The sequence below is a fragment of the Labrus bergylta genome, chromosome 2 (genome assembly GCF_963930695.1).
Source record: "Labrus bergylta chromosome 2, fLabBer1.1, whole genome shotgun sequence".
NCBI lineage: Eukaryota > Metazoa > Chordata > Actinopteri > Labriformes > Labridae > Labrus > Labrus bergylta.
This window is the reverse complement of record NC_089196.1, coordinates 29,544,972-29,564,027: the sequence shown is the minus strand read 5'-3', so window position 1 is coordinate 29,564,027 and position 19,056 is coordinate 29,544,972. Positions and strand designations below refer to the sequence as shown.

Below are 19,056 nucleotides of genomic sequence, written 5' to 3'. Positions count from 1 at the left end.
CCCCCTCAAACGTTACCAGCTGCTTTAAACACACACACACACACACACACACACACACACACACACACACACACACACACACACACAGGAACTGTCACAGAGAGAGCAACAAGAAAAGTATGTCAGTCAGTCAGTCAAGCCCACCCCTGCTGTTCGCTCAAGCAGCGGTGCATTGTGTGAGTGCATGTGTGTGTGTGTGTGTGTATGTGTGAGTGCATGTGTGTGTGTGTGTGTGTGTGTGTGTGTGTGTGTGTGTGTGTGTGTTTGTGTGTGTGTGTGCATCCATCAGGGGTGTGCATGGGCGGAGAAGGGGTCTGGCATCCCGTCCTTAATCCTGTCTGATGAGACTGGGACGTAACCGGCTTTTATCCCCTGCTAAGAAACCACGCGTCTATATCTCTTCGATTCGGTCCGTCTGTCTGTGCATGTGTGTGTGTGTGTGTGTGTGTGTGTGTGTGTGTGTGTGTGTGTGTGTGTGTGTGTGTGTCTAACAGGCTCATCGTTATCTTGTTTCATGTTACTTTCATTGACATTATTCTTCTGTCTTATATCGTCTCTCTCGCTGTCTTTCCCCGCTCTGTCAAGCAGAACTCTTAATTTAATCTGCAGCGTTTACAACACTTTGACAGCTAGCACGCCGCACGCCTCCTAGCCACATGACTTTCTACAGTCTGCAGCAGCGTGGCCTGCAGGTCACAGGAAACAATCTGGTTAATGTGATTGAGTCTACACGGCTTTTTAATTTTAGTAGTCGCAGATAATCGTTCTACTACAGCACCCTTTTTGCACAAGCATGCAAGCACCGGCACAAAGACATTAAGCACACAAGTCTGCAGGGAAATTGAATAAATGCCTCTAAATGTCATGGTCCCTGATCCATTAAGACATTGCTATAACCCGCATGTATGTGCATGTAATTCTGCCACACACCTGTGTGAACGCATGTGTGTTTGTGTGCTTTAATATCAATCAGCCCTGAATGTTCCCCTCCCCCCACGTGCAACCAGCAGCAGACTGCTTTGAAAATAATAAAGTAAATGACTCTGTTGTGCTTCATCTCCATCATCCATTGCGCCGGTGAGGAAAAACCCACTGACACACTACTTAGGGCTTGTCCTACATTCAAGCAAATGCTGAAAGAGGTAAAGCTGAGACTGTGTTTATGTGGAAAAAAAGAGAAAATAATTGTGAATATTCCTCTCTTTTTTTTATGAGAAAGAAGAAATCTGTCTGTGAATCTTTACGGACCACCTCTGCTTTCTCTCTTGCACATGGTAACTTTGGATTAAAGGTATAATATGCAACATTTTAAATATAGCAGATATCAAAAATAATATATAATTTAGAAATGACTTACAAAAAAAAGTGAAGTCAAACTCACTCTTGGTTTGTTGTTCTCAGCACTGTGTTCACAGTTCCCAGAACAGTTTGTTTATGTTTGGACTCAGAGGCTCAAACATGTTTCCTACAGATTATTTTCAAGTGAATTCCCACCCTCTCCAACCATTAGCTCTGCCACCACTTGGGGGAAGAGAGACAGCCCCGCCCACTCAGGGATGCTGTTAGAAGAAGAGGCACAATGGCGGAGTTTTGTCAGGAGAGTACAATTCTAGGAGCAACAGAATTTCCAATAGGAAGAAGCAACTTTTGTTTTTTCTTAAATACTTCAAATAAATGAGAACTGAATCAGCTTTAGGCTGCATATCTGACTGCAGATCAGATCGTAGAAACAGCTGCACTCGGTCTAGGGGAGGGGTGGGGTATGAGGGGAGGCAGTGTGCTGTGGGACAGCTTTGTTTTGGTCTCAGAGACTGGTGCTAAAGTGTGACATCCACTTGACATCTACTCTTAAAATCCCATATTATGCCTTTATAACATGGCTGAAGATCTGCAGGGTTTTTTTAAAGCTTGGGTACTTTTTGATACTATCAATCCCTGAAAAATCTGACATTGTATTGTTTTTAAACATGGTAAATGGACTTGAGCTTGTATAGGGCTTTTCTAGTCGTTTGACTACTCAGGGTTTTACACCTACACATTCACGCACTGATGGTAGAGGCTGCTGTGTGAAGTGACCATCAGAAGTAACTAATCCCATTCATACACATTCATACACTGCCAAATGAAGCAGCGGGAGCAATTTGGGGTTAAGTGTCTTGCTGAAGAACACATGGGACATGTTGCTGTAGGAGCTGGGGATCGACCTCATGACCTTCCGGTTGAGAGACGACTGACTCTACCAACTGAGCCACAGCCGCCGCACTCAGATATGCAGCCCATGTGGTTTCAAAACTTTTTGACAACTTTATAGTGCCTTCATTGAAACCCTGAGGTTTAAAACAGTGCGGTTGGTTAGGGAAAACGCTGCATAGGTAACTTAAGTCTGCATAGTCTGTTTTGGTTGTGTGTGGGTCTGTAGTGTAAACTGAAAAAGATTTTGTTTTAAAATGTGATTGAAACCAGACTAACAGGAGGGCTGAGGCTACGCTGTGCTGGCCGTCACATCACACATGAACGTTCGCTCTTACCCAGAGTGCGGACGGGGCTGTTGATGTGGCTCGGCGGGCTCGCCCCGTGCACGTTGACAGCCCTGATGACGAACTGGTACTCTGTCTCCGGGAATAACCCCTTCAGAACCATGGAGTTAGTCTCAATGGGCTCACGAATGTAGGTCCACTCTGTGTCCATTTCTGGCCTGGAGAAAGAGAAACAAAACGATTTTTTTTTTGTGTTCTGATTTTTCTGTTTCTAAAAATATGACACATTGAACCAAACAAATGAAAATCATTATTCTCGGAGCGACTGATTTGACAGGAAATTCTGAAGTGATCTTTCCAATGGTTGTGTTCCTCCTGCTGCTGGGTGTATAAAAGTAATTTCACAGCACAATAACAAGGGATTTTGGCACTGAATAATAAAAAATCACACAAAGCTGTCGAGCATCTTTTTTAAACAAAAGAACAAGCCATTGATTGAGATGTTTTTTTTCTTTTTTCATTTGTCCTGCTATTTTTGAAGCCCTTGAAGTCTTAAGGAATCATTTTTCCGCTTTAATCACGACGTTGGTTTGAAAGAAAACATTAAAGCCAGAAAACAAAATGCTGAACTCCTGAACTTTATTTTTTCCCTTCCTATCATCTCCGGCGTCGTCCTCCAGCTGCCGTATCTGAGTGCCGCCTGGAGGCAACGCTATCTGTTGAATGGGGTCATCTTCATCACCACTCAATGTCTCTCTTCAGCGAGGGCCTCTTTTGATGTGAGCCGAGGAAGATTTGCCTCTTCGATGGCCCTTTTGTGTGCAGAATGCCCCCGCATGCAAAAACAGACACTGCTTCACGTCTGCTCTGTCGCAGTAAGTGACAGTTTGTCTGCCTCCGTCTCACTCTCTCTCTCTCTTTTTTTTTTCTTCTCTTTGCTCAGTCTCAGCGTGTTAACTTTGCATCATGAAGGGCATCATTTCTCCCTTTCCTTTTATAGCTTAACAACTATTTTTTTCTTCTTATTTGAACAATTATAACGGGGGGATATTTTTACATACTATTTGCCTTTTTTTGAGAGAGAGTGTGTGTCTGGCAAATCATCAGAGGACTGACGACCAATTATTTCTGACCTCAAATTCCTTGACTTTGTAGCCCGAGGACTCGTCTAGACATGGAAGAATCTCTAATAATGTGCTTTTCTCTCTGTGTGTGTGAGTGTGTGCATATCGTGTTTATGTGCGTGTAAGGCCGGACACGCCGAGACAGAAAATCATTCCTCTTTGTGTCCCAGCAGACAGAAATGAAGATATCAAGCAGAGCAGCAAATGGCGTCAGAAATGTCACTGTAAAGCAGAGATTTGTGTTCTGCGTCGCAGTGATGCGGTGATAAGTGGAGGCTGAGGCTCTGATTATAGAGGCTGAATGTGCAGCTTCCGTTAATGTACACTTTTGAAAGCGTACGAATAACCCTTTAAACGTACTTTGATGCTTCTTCGTTGTAATTCTATATTATTAGGCCAAAAGAAATTCACTCCAACAAATTTGGCTCAAACAGCAAAACTCTTCCACTTGAACATCCCTGTCAGTGGCTAAATAGTCGAATAGCCTCTCAACCGCTCACCGACGGTCTAACTAGGAGCGGCGGCCGACGATCTCCTTGGTGTGTCAGGACCTTTATGCCTCGCCTAGTTTTTAAGAATTGTCCCTCTGCTTCAAGTCAGCGTGCTAAGCTAGGCTAACCAGCTCCAGACATGCAAACGTGGGAGTGTCACTGATCTTCTTATCTAGATCTTTACTTCTCATCTCAAGCAGGAATTTAAATAAATATATAAATAAATCAATGCGTTAAGATGACGATGTTTCATAGGCTGCACTGTTGCGTCTGAAAATTGTTCTGTATCTTTAGAAACCCTGACATGGAGACTAACTTTATACGCTTTATAAATGAATTGCACCACAAAAAAAAAAAAAACAACAGAATATTCCTTATAAATCATTCTGTCCTATCCCATCCCACCCACCACTGTTTTCCCTCCGCCCCGCTCTCTCCCTTCATGATGTTTCCACTTTAAGTTGTTCTTCATCTGAAGTTTCTCTTGGTGCTGGTTTCATGGTGTTTGTATGTGTGTGAGTTATGTGGAGATGCACTCTTTTCTCCTTTCTTCTCAGCTGATCGATCATTCATGACTGACCTGATGTAAGCCACCAGGAAGTGAAGGACAGGTGAACTTCCTTCACTTTCGCCTTGCTGCCATGACAACGCGAGCTCCGTGTCAGACACAGCCATGACGACAGGCTGAGTGGGGGGCGACGGGGGCATGCACATGTCTATTGAGACCGAGAGAAAAGGAGTTAAAGAATTGATTTAATAATAAATAAACAAAATCACAGCATATAATATCAGCATCGGCTATAAAAATAGATTCCTACTACTCACATATTCTTACCATGTGTAGCTGTGCCGATGTCTCTGGCCATGCTGGGTCTGCCCTCCCCGGCCCAACCGTACGCTCCAACACTGACTCTGTACTTAGTGTTCACCTTCAGGTTAGCAATGTGCACGTCCTGGAAGACGGTGTGTGGAGGAGTGGGATGTAGAGATAAATATGGTAAATTAAGGTATACTTTATGAATCCTGCTACACACACTCAGGCTGAAACACACACACATGCACAAACAGGATCCTATGGACATGCACTAACGGTCCACACCAGGACTTCAGCTGCCGTCCCTCCGGTTCCCAACCCAAGTCCCTACAGACCGAGCTACTGTCGCCTTAGGGGTACATTGGCAAGGATGTTAAGAGGTAGAAAAAAAAGGCTGAGGATACTCACAAAGCTTGCTTGTCCGTCAAATTGTCCCTGTGAGGAAACACAAGCAGAGAGAGATCCATAAATGGTTAAGAGTAACACAGTCCACACTAGAGTATGATATGCAATACTCAGCTCACAATGATGATAATATCCCAATGTAAGTTAACTGTTCGCTATTTTGAACCTAACTTGTAGGCTTAAGAAACACAGACGATATTTGTTATTAAGATACATTCCCTGTCGGTTTCTACTATTCAAAGGATTTGATAGAAACTGGAAAAAGGTTTAGGATGCAGCCGAATGTTGGTCAGGCAGAGTCAGTTTTTTTTGTGATGTTCCTCTTCCTCTACCTACCATGAAATCTGCCTTCCCATCCATGAAAAATAAACCAAAACTTTGCACACAGATCATGTCCTGTGCAGAATGTACTTCACTGGCTTTGTGGGCTCATAGTCCGTATGGTGGCTCTGCAACTTTTATCAAAGCCCAATTGAGCAGATTGTTTTTACATGCAGGAATTACAAGTCTGTCGCTCTGTATTTCTCGAATAACTTAAAAAAAAAAGAAAGTCAAACCAAACTAGAATCAAAGACATAGAAACATAAAGTCAGTGTTCTCACAGTGGTCAGCATGTCCAAGCTGAGGGGAACCTCCATCAAAGACGGAGACGATGCACCCATCGGACGGCCGTTCTTCATCTCAGTGTAGAAGACCTGAAAAACAAACACTGAGTTAAAGAGAAAGAGACACACACAGATACTCAAACATGCATTCATGTAAAAAAAGAAAGGTTATAATCATTTCTGTTTTCAGGAGGAATCAACACCTAATTGTTTGATATGTTTTCATTAATGTCATGTTCATTGCGTTGGAGTGAATGACCCGTGTTTAAAAGCTTTTCGGCTCTTATGTGATTAAGACATGACAGTAAAAATCAAAACGCTGCATTATGTGGAGGAAACACAACGAGGAAACAGGATTACGTATGAACATCCCCAGTGATTGGCCAAATGAACGCACACGTTTATCTGTGAGTGGTGGTGGAAGCGAGGTAGCGGAGTAATCCTCTTAGTGCAGACATATGGTCAGAAGCAGAGCGCACACAGTCACACTGAGCCACACTTTATTAATGGCTCACTCAAAACAAACATAAGAGGGGAGGGAAGGGAACAAGGAAAGGAGGGATTCAAGGAATGAAGGAATAAAGCATAGAATCTTGAAAGTTATGTCGGAATTTAAAATATTTAATTTAGTGTTCATTCCACTTGCCCTATGCAACAACAAAGCACAATGCATTACACAGCGTAAACCATATATCCCTTAATTAGTGTCCATTACTTCTAACAGAACTGTATCTCCTAATACCTGAAGCAAGCTTACCTAAGTGAAGATTTGTGGCCACATCTTTCAGAGCTTTATTGCCCCTGAAAGGTATAAATTTGACAGTGAAGGGTTCTGTCGTAAATAAAAGCAGAAATTTCAAAATATCAATCTAACACTCAAGGCCGTCCTGCTGGACAGCGGATTTGAAGGGCACTTTAGAAGCAGGACAGAGGAGGGGGCCACCCACACCAGGGGCTTTCAAGGGAGAATGTGCATCCCTTTGGGGGGGGGGGGGTATTTGATTTATGACATATTTGAGGAGTTGTTGTTTTTTTTTATTTTAGCTAGGTTGAAAACCTCTCTTCATGTTGTGTTTTAGCCTGTTGTTTGTGCAGCTTCATATTTTCTTCTTCTCTTGGTTTTGGACACATTAGTGGGTTTGTGGTGCCTCAGATTTTTCTTAAGATTCTGGGCATGGTATAAGAGGAAAGCCATCACACAGACATGGCTGGAAAACCAACAAAAACATGTGTTGTAAAGGTCAATTGTGTGAATTGTAGGGAGCATTTCATTGCACGTGTCAATACTAATAAAGTTTGAATTCATACAATTCTGACATCTCACAAATCAGGTGCCCTAAACCTTTATTTGAACCCAAACATTTACATGATGTTAAAAAAACAAAATCATGTTGAGTCACACTTCTGGAAGTCAGACTCACAAACACCAAGATAATGCTTCCAGGGGTCGATTAACTCTCGCACATCTACACCTCAATCGGGCTTCGACCCGTACAGTAAGTCCAACAACATAAATGAGTAGAACACATCTGGGACGAAAACAAGACGGAGGTATTAAAGGTACTGTATGTAAAGTCTGCCACCAGGGGGCTCTCAATCAAAACAAAAACAAAAAAAAGACGTCGAGGCTATCGGGGAATCACGTTGAGTTGACCGTATAGTCGAGACTAACGGTCGAAACACACCAAAGGAAGAGAATAGGTTTACGAGCTTATGTTTCTAAGTATAATTTACATGATGTTTTTTCACAGCAGCACATTCAGCAACAGTACGGCAGCTTTCCCAATTTCCTTATGCAGCGGTCTTTGATGTAAAATTAGATGTTTCCATGGCAACAATAAGACGTGGGATGTTGCAACTAAATGATGAAGGATTTCGCTGGCTTTGATAACTGTTGGAAATGTTATAAGTATTGTTAGTACTCAACAAAAAAAAATATATATAACAGAGGTTAGTTAATTTTTAAATTATTAGTGTAAAAAATTGACATATTACACCTTTAACATGTGGTAGAGTACGTCGGAAAAGTACAGAGCTGTGAAGTTTTCCATGTTTCCACAGGTCAACATACAGCCAGTTTGCCGCTTGCTAACTTGACCTTCAGTTTGGTATTTGCTGAATGGAGGCATACAGCCACATAGCGGAAGCAGTCATACTTCATTGAATAACTAAATTTTCCTCTGGTGCTTGTTCACTCCGACCAGGACAGAAGTCCAATTAAAGGGCCTAATTAAGCAGTAATCGTAGCTGGACTTAACTGTGCGTTAAACGTAAATGTAAACGTACAGACTGACATGAATGACAGCTAACAAATAAATATAAAGGCGTCACACTGGAAAGAAAGAAATGCTGCTGTGTATCGGCATTATTAATGTAAATTCACAGCGTGTAACTACCTTGTATCCAGTGATGGTGCTAACGTGTCGTCGGGGCATCTTCCATCGTACACTGAAGGCTGTGCAGTTAATCGTCTCCAGCTGGATGTCTAACGGTGGACTCAGACGGTCTGGTTCATACAAAACACACAGAAAGAAACAATCAGCGAGAGGAAAAACAGACAATATGTGCAAAAGAAAGAATCATCGAGACTGTGAAAAACCTATTTGTAAGTTATTTTATTTTATACAGAATATTGAAAAAAAGGGAATAAATGTTACATTTAATGTCAGCCTGTGTCCACTAGTGTGTGAAATAAGAGATTCTTGAGCATGTAAGTATTTTACAACTTTGTGATCAGCATTAAATATTGAATTTGAAGCAGAAATGGGATGGGTGATAGCATTTTAGAGTCTTGCAGCTCATTGTTTTGGTCTAGTTCCCTTTCATCGCTCTAATCTCAGCAGAAGCAGGGAGCTGTTGTATTCTCTCTTGTCTTTGTGCTGTAACACTGCTGGGCCTCAGATATGTTAATATAAGTTTGGAGAGGGGCGGCTGAGGCTGGTAGAGTCAGTTGGTAGAGTCGGTTGTGTCCCTCAACCTGACAGTTGGGGGTTCGATCCCCAGCTCTTGCAGCAACACGTTCGATCTGTCCTTAGGAGAGACACTTGCATGCATATGAATGGAGTTAGTTACTTCTGATGGTCACCTTACATAGAAACCTCTACCATCAGGGTGTGAATGTGTAGGTGTGACCTGCACTTTGAGTAGTCAGAAGATGAGAAAAGAGCTATACAACCATTTACCAAATAACTTCTATCCTACAATCTCCTCTTTGAGAAGATGTTTCTATGCACATACATAAAAAAAGACACATTTTTAAGAAAAATAAAGAAGAAGTTGCACGATTTTAAAAAAAGCCTGCCTGTTGTTTATAATTGTTTTTTCAATAGTTCCATGAATCTGAAGAAATAAACGTGTGCCACTATATTTTCAGAAAAGTCAATGAAAGTCTTCACATTAACCTGCCTTATTTCACCTTAGCCTGTATGAAGGTCGAGATAAAGACCATTTTAAATTGTGTAACCTGTGTGGCTCGATGAGGTGTTCTGTGATATCGACTGACTTTGACGTATTTGTCATTATTTTTCACGCTCTGAGTTATTCAGTGCCGGGTGCTTCTGTGACTCTTCAAAGGATTGTAATTGCACATGCAGGGTCCGGATGCGGGGCTGAAAAACACTTCAGAGGCCTCTTGAAGAAGAAAGACGTAGATGGAGCTGTGGAGGTGTAGATCATCCTCACCCGTGATGACCTGCCGTGTATGCATTGCCCGGGTTTTAATGGAGGAACAAGAGCAGACGAGCGCTCTCACCACCTCAAAGTCATACACTCTGTGTTGGATCGTTTGCACAAAGTATTGAGGACTTGTACATCTCTTGACCATTCAAAAAGCTGCTCTGAAGTGCTCAACGATAACATACATTAGTTATCAATGAGGTTATTATCTGTGGTTCACACATGCTTTATGCTAATATATATGGTTTCCCTTTTTCCTCTGACAACCTCCCACTGTTCCTCTATCTGAGAGGGGGGTTCAATATGTCAGCTGAATTTCCTGATGTTTGAATCTCACCAGCAAACGGGAAAGTGAGCATAATCATAAAATCACCAGATAGAGAGAGGAATTTCTTAAATCTTCACCTTGCAGGAAGCTATAATTGTGCTTTGTGTTTAAGCTACATTTTGTTCCAAATTTAAATGATCAATAATTAATAGAAATTAAAAAATATATATATTCACACAAAATATTGAGAAAAGTGTTTAAACAAATAGATGACAAAAACAAAATTCAAAATTTTAAGTGACAGGAGAAAAAGAAAGCAGAGAATGCAAGGCTACAGCTACAAAGAGTTTCAGTCATTAGAGCAGTAATTTGAGTGAGGACAAGAGGAACGCGAGGAATACAAAGGAGAAAATCCTTCCCTTCATCTTATTCCATCTCCCCCTATCCCATTGTTCTTAACAAAGAGTAAGACCTTTTCCTGCTCTCTTGTAAGGCGCCTCGAGATAACAATGGTTATGAATTGGCGCTGTAAAAATAATGATTGCTTGATCATTTGTAATTGTGTTTTTTAAATTGACCTAAGGTAACCATTGTGTTGAGTTTCAATGTGGTTTGAAATTTGTTCCAGGTGAGTGCAGCGAATATTCCAAACACAGGTTTTGGATGGTAATAAATATTTTCAAGCTTTTGCTTTAAAAAAAGCATTCGATTTTTAAAGAAACATTGTCCTGACGCTTAAATCTCCTGAAAGCACAACCCTTCAGATGCTCTGTGACCAATATACCTTTCAATCTCTGGGGATTGCTATCGCCTTGAATTGGGTATTTTTTTCAATCACCATCTTGCTTTTGGGATCTTTAAAGAAGTCAAAGATGTCATTTTGAAAAGAAAAAACACACCTGAGTACATGTCACACCAACTAATTCAGTCACTGAACCTCACCTCTATTAAAATATGACACACTGTTCAAATTCTTCCACTGAAAGATATTTGTGCTCTAGTGAAGTATTATCCAAGTTGTATTTGGTTTATATGTTAGCTCATCAGGTATTTGTCTCTACCTATCAAACCCACCAGCTCAGCTCACAAATTGTTACCCATGCATCAATTTATTTTATTTTGCCGTTGATAGATTCTTTCACCTGTTGCTCGCTCTTGCAACGAGAGATGAGGACAAGGGATCTGCATGTTTGCTACATTCCTCAAGCTCTTAGATTTAGCGGTCGAAACGACTCCAGTCATCTACCAACGCGAAACGAATCTCAGTCTGCAGGAAGCGCTGTCGAAAAATCTCATTAGAAAAGCAAATAATTAGTCTTAGGACTAGATTTTTGTCATCAGGTTCCAACATCAATCAAACCAATCGGCAAACTCCCTTGTTGAAAAGAAGACGACAATTCTGAGGTGTAAAAAACTTGCAGTTCATTGAGTGTTCACCTGAGGCTGGCTCCTAAAAGCCCAGATATCTCCATCTAGGTCGTAAATTAAAATGTCGATCATGTCAAGGTTGACATCTTGAAAGTGTAGCTGTAAGGACATGTTGCCTGGCAGCAGTAGTTGTCTGTTTTGGAATCGCTCCTGTGGGTCATAAGAACAAGTAACCTATGTGGGAACACGTGTTGGAGTGCACTGGGGTCTTAGGGTGGGAAGGACCCTTTGGAGCACTTCACTCTCCAACAATGATATAGGAACAGGTGAGGTCAGGGATGGTGAAAATACCATTTTCAGTAATTATGCTCCCTCATGCTCTTGTGGAAGAGAAAAGTCTTCAACAGCTGTAGAGGCTCACACAGATACATGTTCAGAAAACACTCGGGCCGTTCCTTAGTACGAAAGCATGATCAATAACTTAACATTTGAGATTCGGATGTTCAAGATCGTATGTTGTTTTTGGGCCTGTGTCAACTACTGGAGTTTTTGTGCTAGTAGTACCTACGGCCTTCAGAGCGCTTCTTGGTTTACTGTTGCTAGGTTACAAAAGTTGTATGTTCCACTTCCTCTTTTCTCCGTATGCTTACTTTTTGCTTCTTTTTTTTCAAGAAAAGCTTACAAAGAAAATGTAAAAACTATGGAGAGGAATTCTGTCCTGGTATTAGCAGAAGCTCTAGACCTGAAAAAGAACGAGTTTCTCCTCTGCCAATAACAAAGTTGATGACAGAAGTCCCGCCCCTTCTTGAATTTGATTGGCCAGTGAGGGAGCCCTGACTCTGCAGTACTGCAGCGTTCCAAAAGTTGAACTTCTTTCATCTGAGAGAAGCGCAGCGAGACAAAAACAGCTGACACCGAGGGCGATTTAGCCCTTTGGACGCTACAAGCGCTGAAAACGCTGAGCTGAACTTTTTAAAAATAATTGCTACCAAGATCAATATGTCAGTTTCACAAAAGGGCTTCTCGTATAACTTTCTCTCAGCTGGTGGCCAATCATCAAGTGGTAAACTGTTGAAATGTTCTTTGTCCTTTATGAACAGACCAGCTGCTTTGTCCCTCTGGTTCCACATCTCGACTCTCAGACTCAGTCATGTTGAAGTGCTGCTCTCTCTGCATATGAGTCATCCAACAGTGAACAACCAATAAGACACATGCTGTTCAGCTCGCTCTTCAGCGGGGCTCAGAGGATAATAACACAAAAACAACTGAATATCAAACTGTGAAATCTCTCTTCTGAATAAAAAAAAAAACAATCATGTTGGTTCTATTTGTATTGTCTTTTATAAAACAACATGATGTGATAAAGAGAGTTATTATGAAGGGATTCATAACAAGTTGTTTTGGTTTAATGCTCAATGCTTCTATGAATAATTCAACAGCTTTATCGAATCAGGCATAAAGCTGTCAAATCCCTGGAAAAAGTAAAACCACCTTGAGGCAAGAACCAGTCATTCAAACCAGCAGCTTTGACGTGATTCTCCTGGACACCAGACCCTGCTGATATTCAGCCCTCCCTTAGAATAAAAGCTGAAAGACCTCAAAAACAAACAAAGAAAATCAAGTGCAAATGTCAGCGGCAATCATGAAGGAAGAAGTAAAGCTGCCCTCAGTCTGACAGTCCTGTCCACGGTGAGTGTTTCTGAACTGACAGACAGATGTAGAAGTGTGAGGCTGTGGCCTGTGGGTCCAACAGAGTGAGGGAGGAGATACGACAGACTGACGGGGGGGGGGGGAACTGATGGAATGAGAGAAAGAGGAGGAAAAGGAGGAGGGGACAGAAGAAGTGTTCAGGGTGGCAGGATGTGAAAGAGAGACAAAGAGAGAGAGAAAGAGAGAGAGATAAAGAGAGAGAGAGATAGAGGAGAAATCAGCATCCAAGAGTTTTCTGCCAAAAGGAGGTATACGCTCATTTTGTTCAAGGTGTGCTGTTGGTCTGAATATTTTTTACTTTGTCTTTCTTACAATCTGTTTTAACTTTTTTGTAACGTATAAAGTCAATGCTTTTTTATCAGTGGAAGCGATTACAAGACAATCAAAGCAGGCTGATAAAAGGTCGTTCAAATCACCAAACAGACGCTCTGACGTAAAATTTAGGACAATTAAAAAGTAAAAAAAATAAATGACAATGTCAAAGATTGAAGCCTTAAAGTGTTGTGAAATCATAAGTTAAGTTCAGTGATTAAACCGAGGAGAGAATAAATAAGGTACGCTGATTTAAAACAACAACAATTTAAAGTCTTGAGGTCTAAGATCAGATTTCTAAATCGCCCAAAAGGTCAAAGTTCTTTGATGACAAGCTGATGATGTGTTTTATTCTGTGTCAGGTGCAGCATAACATAACATACAGCATTCTTTCTAAGTTTGGATCTTAATGGAGGAACATGAGAAAATAACTGATCTGAATTATGTTTTAAAGTTTCTCAACTGGTGGGTCGGGGCCCAACAGTGGGACGACGTGCAGCTGTCAGTGGGTCTATAAGGCATTTTATTAAAAACATGTTTATTTGAGTCTGGCTCTTTGCTCTTTGTACCGTCTGGGGTCCAAACTGCACCATGTTTCATTAAACAAATCTCAATGGTTGAATCAAAAATTTGGGTCATAATTTCTCATTACATTGGTGGTGGATCCTCCTGAGGCTGCAGGTGAGAACCTTTGTTTTAAAGTGTTAAAATCACTGTTACTCTGATCAAATTCAAATCAAGCAGTAATGGTTCAAACACTGAAGGAGCTGAAAGAACATGTTCATCACTCTCATGCTAAATGATTAGGCCTGTAATGGAGATTACACGATGAGGAGGAATCTCCAACAACTCCATATATTCCTGTCTATGTTAAAATAGATTAAACACACAAGGACATCCGGGTTCTGTCACTTCAATTGCATCTCTGACTTCTTGTTTTGTTGTTGAAATCAGTTCAAACTCGAATGTGACGTGACAAAGTTTTAAAGCAGGCTTTGTGACACTGCTGTAATCAAACAAATGGAAAAGATTAGTCCACATAAAGGCTGCCTTCACCCATGATGTTCTAATATGATGTGTTATTGTTTTATTATTATTATTACTGTCAAATGTACTCACCAGATCTGCGCACGTTTGACCTTCTTGCACAAAGACAAACGCTGGCTGTGCATATTGCGAACAGAAGTAGGTATAAAAGACTCCTTTCTTTACATGTAGACTCCATGTCTGCTTCTGGTCCGAAGTTTCAATCGGTCAAATGTTCATCTTATCCCGCGTTCAAACAAGCATGGAACTATTAATGTAACAGTTCCGTTTCTCTGGTAAAACAAAAAAAAAGAAGTAGTTTTTCTTTATCCAAATGTGGGCTCAAACGCCATCCAAAGAGGGGCAGGATCTGCCCGAGAGGAAAGGGCAGCCTCGATTTGACACTGATAAGATTACAGTCTGTAAAAGATCAGTGGGTTGGACACAGGACGGACGGATAGAGAAACACTGAGCCACGACAGGCGCGCGAACGAACGGGCAATTTACGCGTAACGCGCAGCGGCTCTTAAGACCCCTGAATGGTGGTGGGCACGGTCATTTTTTTACGCACGAATATCGCTTTCGTGTCACGCTTCGGCCCCGCGTCTCAGACAGCAGACGAGATGGAGAGCGGAGTGCAGGAACGTGGGGCCATTTAGAGCTAAGAGGATAATGAGCTTCTAATCCGCGCACTGGACACAGATGGAGAGCGTGTCTTGACGCACAAGTAGAGGAGCAGCAGCACTGTACTGTGTGTGTGTGTGTGTGTGTGTGTGTGTGTGTGTGTGTGTAACCAACCAAAAAGAGGCGGGGTTAAAACAATAGATCCGTTATTTAATTATTTATTGTCTCCCGAAGAATGGGAGTATTGGACAACATCCCAGCTGATTTAATGATTTTCACTCCAATCAAAGAATGAACTATAAACAAAGTTTTTTGTTGTTGTTTTTCTTTGGGGAGTGAATGAGTACAATGTGCACGTGCCTGCGTATTTACAGTAAGAGCATGCAGTGTCTGTTTATTGAGAGCTCAACCAAATCATTTCCTTTTTTAAAATACTGAATGGACAAAAAAAGTAAAAGAGGAAGGAAGGAGACAAAGAAAGAAAAATGAAGGAAAGGAGAAAGAAATATAAAAAGAAAGTTCATTCCCTGTTTTGTTGCTTTCTTGTGATTTCCTGTTTTAGTTTGGAATTTATTATCCTCGTGTTTCTCTATGTCCTGTATGTATTGCTGTTGCATTCTCAAGTTCAGAGCGTGTACTGAGACACAAAAGTTGCCGCTACTGTTATCACAAAACCAGGTTAGTCTAATTTGGAAAGTGCCTTTGCATCCACTCATGTGCTCTTCAAATCCCCCTTAAAGAATGCTTCTTATATTCACCTTAACGAACAGAACATTAGTCCAAACTTTTCCTCTGCAGAGCCACATTTTCTTCTTTTCACTGAATAATATAAAACCACACTAGAGGTTCCATTACATAAAATCTAACTAGCTGCCAGGAACCAGACTGATTTGTGAGACCATTTTCATTTGTCACTCCACTGTTCATCTACTTAAACTGGATTTTCAGAGTTACTCTCCCGCTGTATAAAATATGTTTGTGAAATCCAGCAATTACTGGAGACAAGCCATCAGTTTGAATGAAATAATGTGGAAAAAAATCCTTTTGCTTAATACAGTTTTTAACATGAATGACCCACTCACTTACAGAACCTCTTTTGTACTAGAAATTACTTTTGTAATTGTTATACCTGCAGCAGAAAAGATAATACCATCTATTCAGCATAACCCCTCTGACAGCTTGTTGTTGAAAGGTAAAATATAAAACCGAGTCCAAGATTGACCATCTGACTGATGCTCTGACATGACAGCTCTCAGTTTTCACACTGTATGATAACAATCTGCATTTTACTGTCATAATGTTTCACATCTGACATTTTATTCACATGCTGACAGAAAGGCTAATTTACCATTTTCAAGTCAGAGAAAAAAGAGGAACAGCTTAACAAAGACAACAGAGTAAGCTCAGTGTGCAACATCACTTCATTAAAGATAGATTAATAAATCACACACACAATCACAGATGATTAGAAAGTCATCATCATCTAAATAACACCCAGAGTGTTTCCTATTTTCTGTTGTTTTTTTCAATATAATGGAAAAAATTAAGGAGAAAAAAAGGACTTGGGGCGGCTTCCATTTCTTTTTTAATTTGTCATTATATTAACTTTTCATCATTCATACAAAATACAGCACAACCACACAAAGCCAGACTTGGCAGTGATACAACAGCAAAGCTTCAGCCTCAACATAGCATTCAGTAAAGAATAGAATAGAATAGAATAGAATAGAATAGAATAGAATTACTCTATTGATCCCAAACTGGGAAATTGTGGCGTTACAGCAGCAGGTTGTCCAAACACACAATATGAGCAAAAAACACAATATAATATTAAATACAAAGTAAATAAGCACTAAAAATATCAAAACTAAGAATGGGAATATATACAACCAGGATTTAACTTAGCATTACTAGTCTTAAATAAGAAAAAGATTAAATGTAAATGTGCAAAGGACGTGACACCTGGAGGACTACAATTAAAGAGTGGAAGAATTAAGATGTCTAATGTCCATGAGTGCGGCTACGGAGACGTTCCAGATGTGCTGCAGACAATGAACAATTATTTATTTAACAATAAATGTGCAACAATTTAGATTGGAATGTGCAAAGTCTTTGGGCGATTAGACTCCATCGTGACGACTTCATGTACTCAGAAGGGTAATGAGGCCGACAGCAGGATAGGAGACCCCCCCCCTATGGAGTCTAGACACTGGTGGTGGTGAAGAGGAATGGAGGCTATGATGAGCCTGGATCTGGACTCTGCTGAGCTGGAATGGAGGTGACTGGGGCGGTGGTGGGTTCCAGCGGTTGCCCTGAAAGGACAGAATGACTGTGGAAGAGAGAGAACTGTTTTAGCATTTTGCCGCAGCAGGATGATTGGTCGAGAGAGGTTGTGCCTGAATCTGGTTGGTTAATTACTTCAAGAATAAACGTCCGTTATCAGCTGATCACCAGAGCAGGTAGACAGAGGAAGTAGTTTAGGTTGAAGTAAAAGGATGAATGAATGAGTGGAAGAATATAAGCAGTCTTCCTGTCTGAACTTACGCTGAGCTCCATTTGTTCACAAACCCAGTGGTTCCCAAAGTGGGGTTTGCAAAACTTTGAGAGGGGGGTCACGACATGCTTTCCAAAAACAAGTACAAATTTTAATTGATTTAAAATTGGAGTATTTTACCCATTATTAGGAAATTATAATTTATTCAATTTAAAATAAAACCAAAGTCCTTAAGTGAGAGTTGTGCTGAAATAAAAGTGATGAGTAAAAAAATCCTATAAATGTTTTCTCCAAGTTTCTGAGTTTGGATTTGTGATTCATTTTTGAAACAGCAATTCTTTAAATTCCACATAAAGAAAGTCATAGTTTAGAGATCCATGCTTACTGACTTTTCCTGCAGGTAAATCCTTTATTCAAACAAACCCTGTAACCTCATGAAATCTTCATTCTCTATGTTAATCATGAAGTGAAACTCTCATTAGACATGCCTGGCTCTCACTTGACTTGTTGTTGTTGTTTAATTTACGCTTCACAAGAATTCAATTTGTAGGTTTATGTGACCAGAAACTTCTTAAATTATTAAAAATACAACTCCTTTTTTTTATTTTAACCAGGATCAGGGATGTGAAGACGGAGCTTGTTACAGAAATTATAAACGGCAGTGCATCGAGTTCAGCCCCTCTCTGACTGCAGGAACTTTACCACGGAACTAAATGTAGTTCTGGGGTGATTGATATACCCCCTAAAAGAGACCCTGCTCTGCGGGTCCATAGACCTTGGCTGAATGGTCTCTGATTGGACAGACACCCACAGCATTTGAGGTTAAAGACTGCAAGTGCAAGCCACAGACGCGTTTCAGGCGTCACAGTGTAGATAAAGTGTGATAACCCCCCCCCCCAAAAAAAAAAAACACAAACCAGAGTAATTAATCTTTGAGTGTAGCAGAATTTTAACAGAACCTCCTTTTTAGATGTACCTTCTAAAAAAAATCAGACCAGAAGCCTGAATAGATACAACAAACTGAGGAGAGCTTTCAATATAGCAGCGTCTCAGATGATGAGACACTTGATTATATGGGGGGGGAACTCACTGGCTCCACCTGCTGGACAAATACAAACAAACACACCAGAGAGAGAGGGTGTGAGGGTGTGTGAAGACGTGAAGGAGGAGTGAGAGAAACATCATGACAGCAAACACAACCAAAAGCTTTGTTCACACATTAAAAAAAAAACTTTATTTGTAAACTTGGCTGCAGGGAGAGTCACATGTACTTGATAAAGACACAGATAAAACATAAAACATAGAAAGTGCAAATGCATGGTACATGGGGGAAAGTGTGAAAGTACATAAAGTGCACAGATTCCAATCGTACAATTTAATAGATAAGTTGATGTGTCAAAGTTACAGAGCTGAGAACGTTAAAAAAAGAAAATGTAGACCTTTTCTGTTTTTCTATTTACAGACTATTTCTTAAATTAAGTTGAAATAATTATCTATTTTTATATCAGCCACGTCCAATTCAAAGAATCATTTTTTATGTGTGTGTAGGAGTGTAGACATGTTTTTCTATATGACTGGGAGTTGGGGATTTATGATCCGTTATAGCATTTGTGTTATCAACTATTATAGTGGCAGATATGACTATAAATATGTCAGTGTATTT

General features: G+C 40.6%; 1 protein-coding gene across 3 annotated transcripts in view; it reads right to left on the bottom strand.

Moving 5' to 3' along the window:
• The window catches only part of LOC109989186 (pikachurin), a 29,794-nt gene extending 14,841 nt beyond the window's left edge, over nt 1-14,953 (bottom strand). For all 3 annotated transcript variants that reach the window (XM_065951318.1, XM_020640846.3, XM_065951307.1), the window contains exons 1-7: nt 14,369-14,953; nt 8,313-8,422; nt 5,914-6,006; nt 5,315-5,341; nt 4,928-5,045; nt 4,673-4,808; nt 2,529-2,695 (exon numbers count right to left, since the gene is read on the bottom strand). In XM_065951318.1, coding sequence (XP_065807390.1) covers nt 2,529-2,695; nt 4,673-4,808; nt 4,928-5,045; nt 5,315-5,341; nt 5,914-6,006; nt 8,313-8,422; nt 14,369-14,474 — 757 coding nt within the window. In that variant the 5' untranslated portion in view covers nt 14,475-14,953. The remainder of the gene's footprint in view (nt 1-2,528; nt 2,696-4,672; nt 4,809-4,927; nt 5,046-5,314; nt 5,342-5,913; nt 6,007-8,312; nt 8,423-14,368) is intronic.
• Between the last annotated feature and the right edge of the window lie 4,103 nt (nt 14,954-19,056).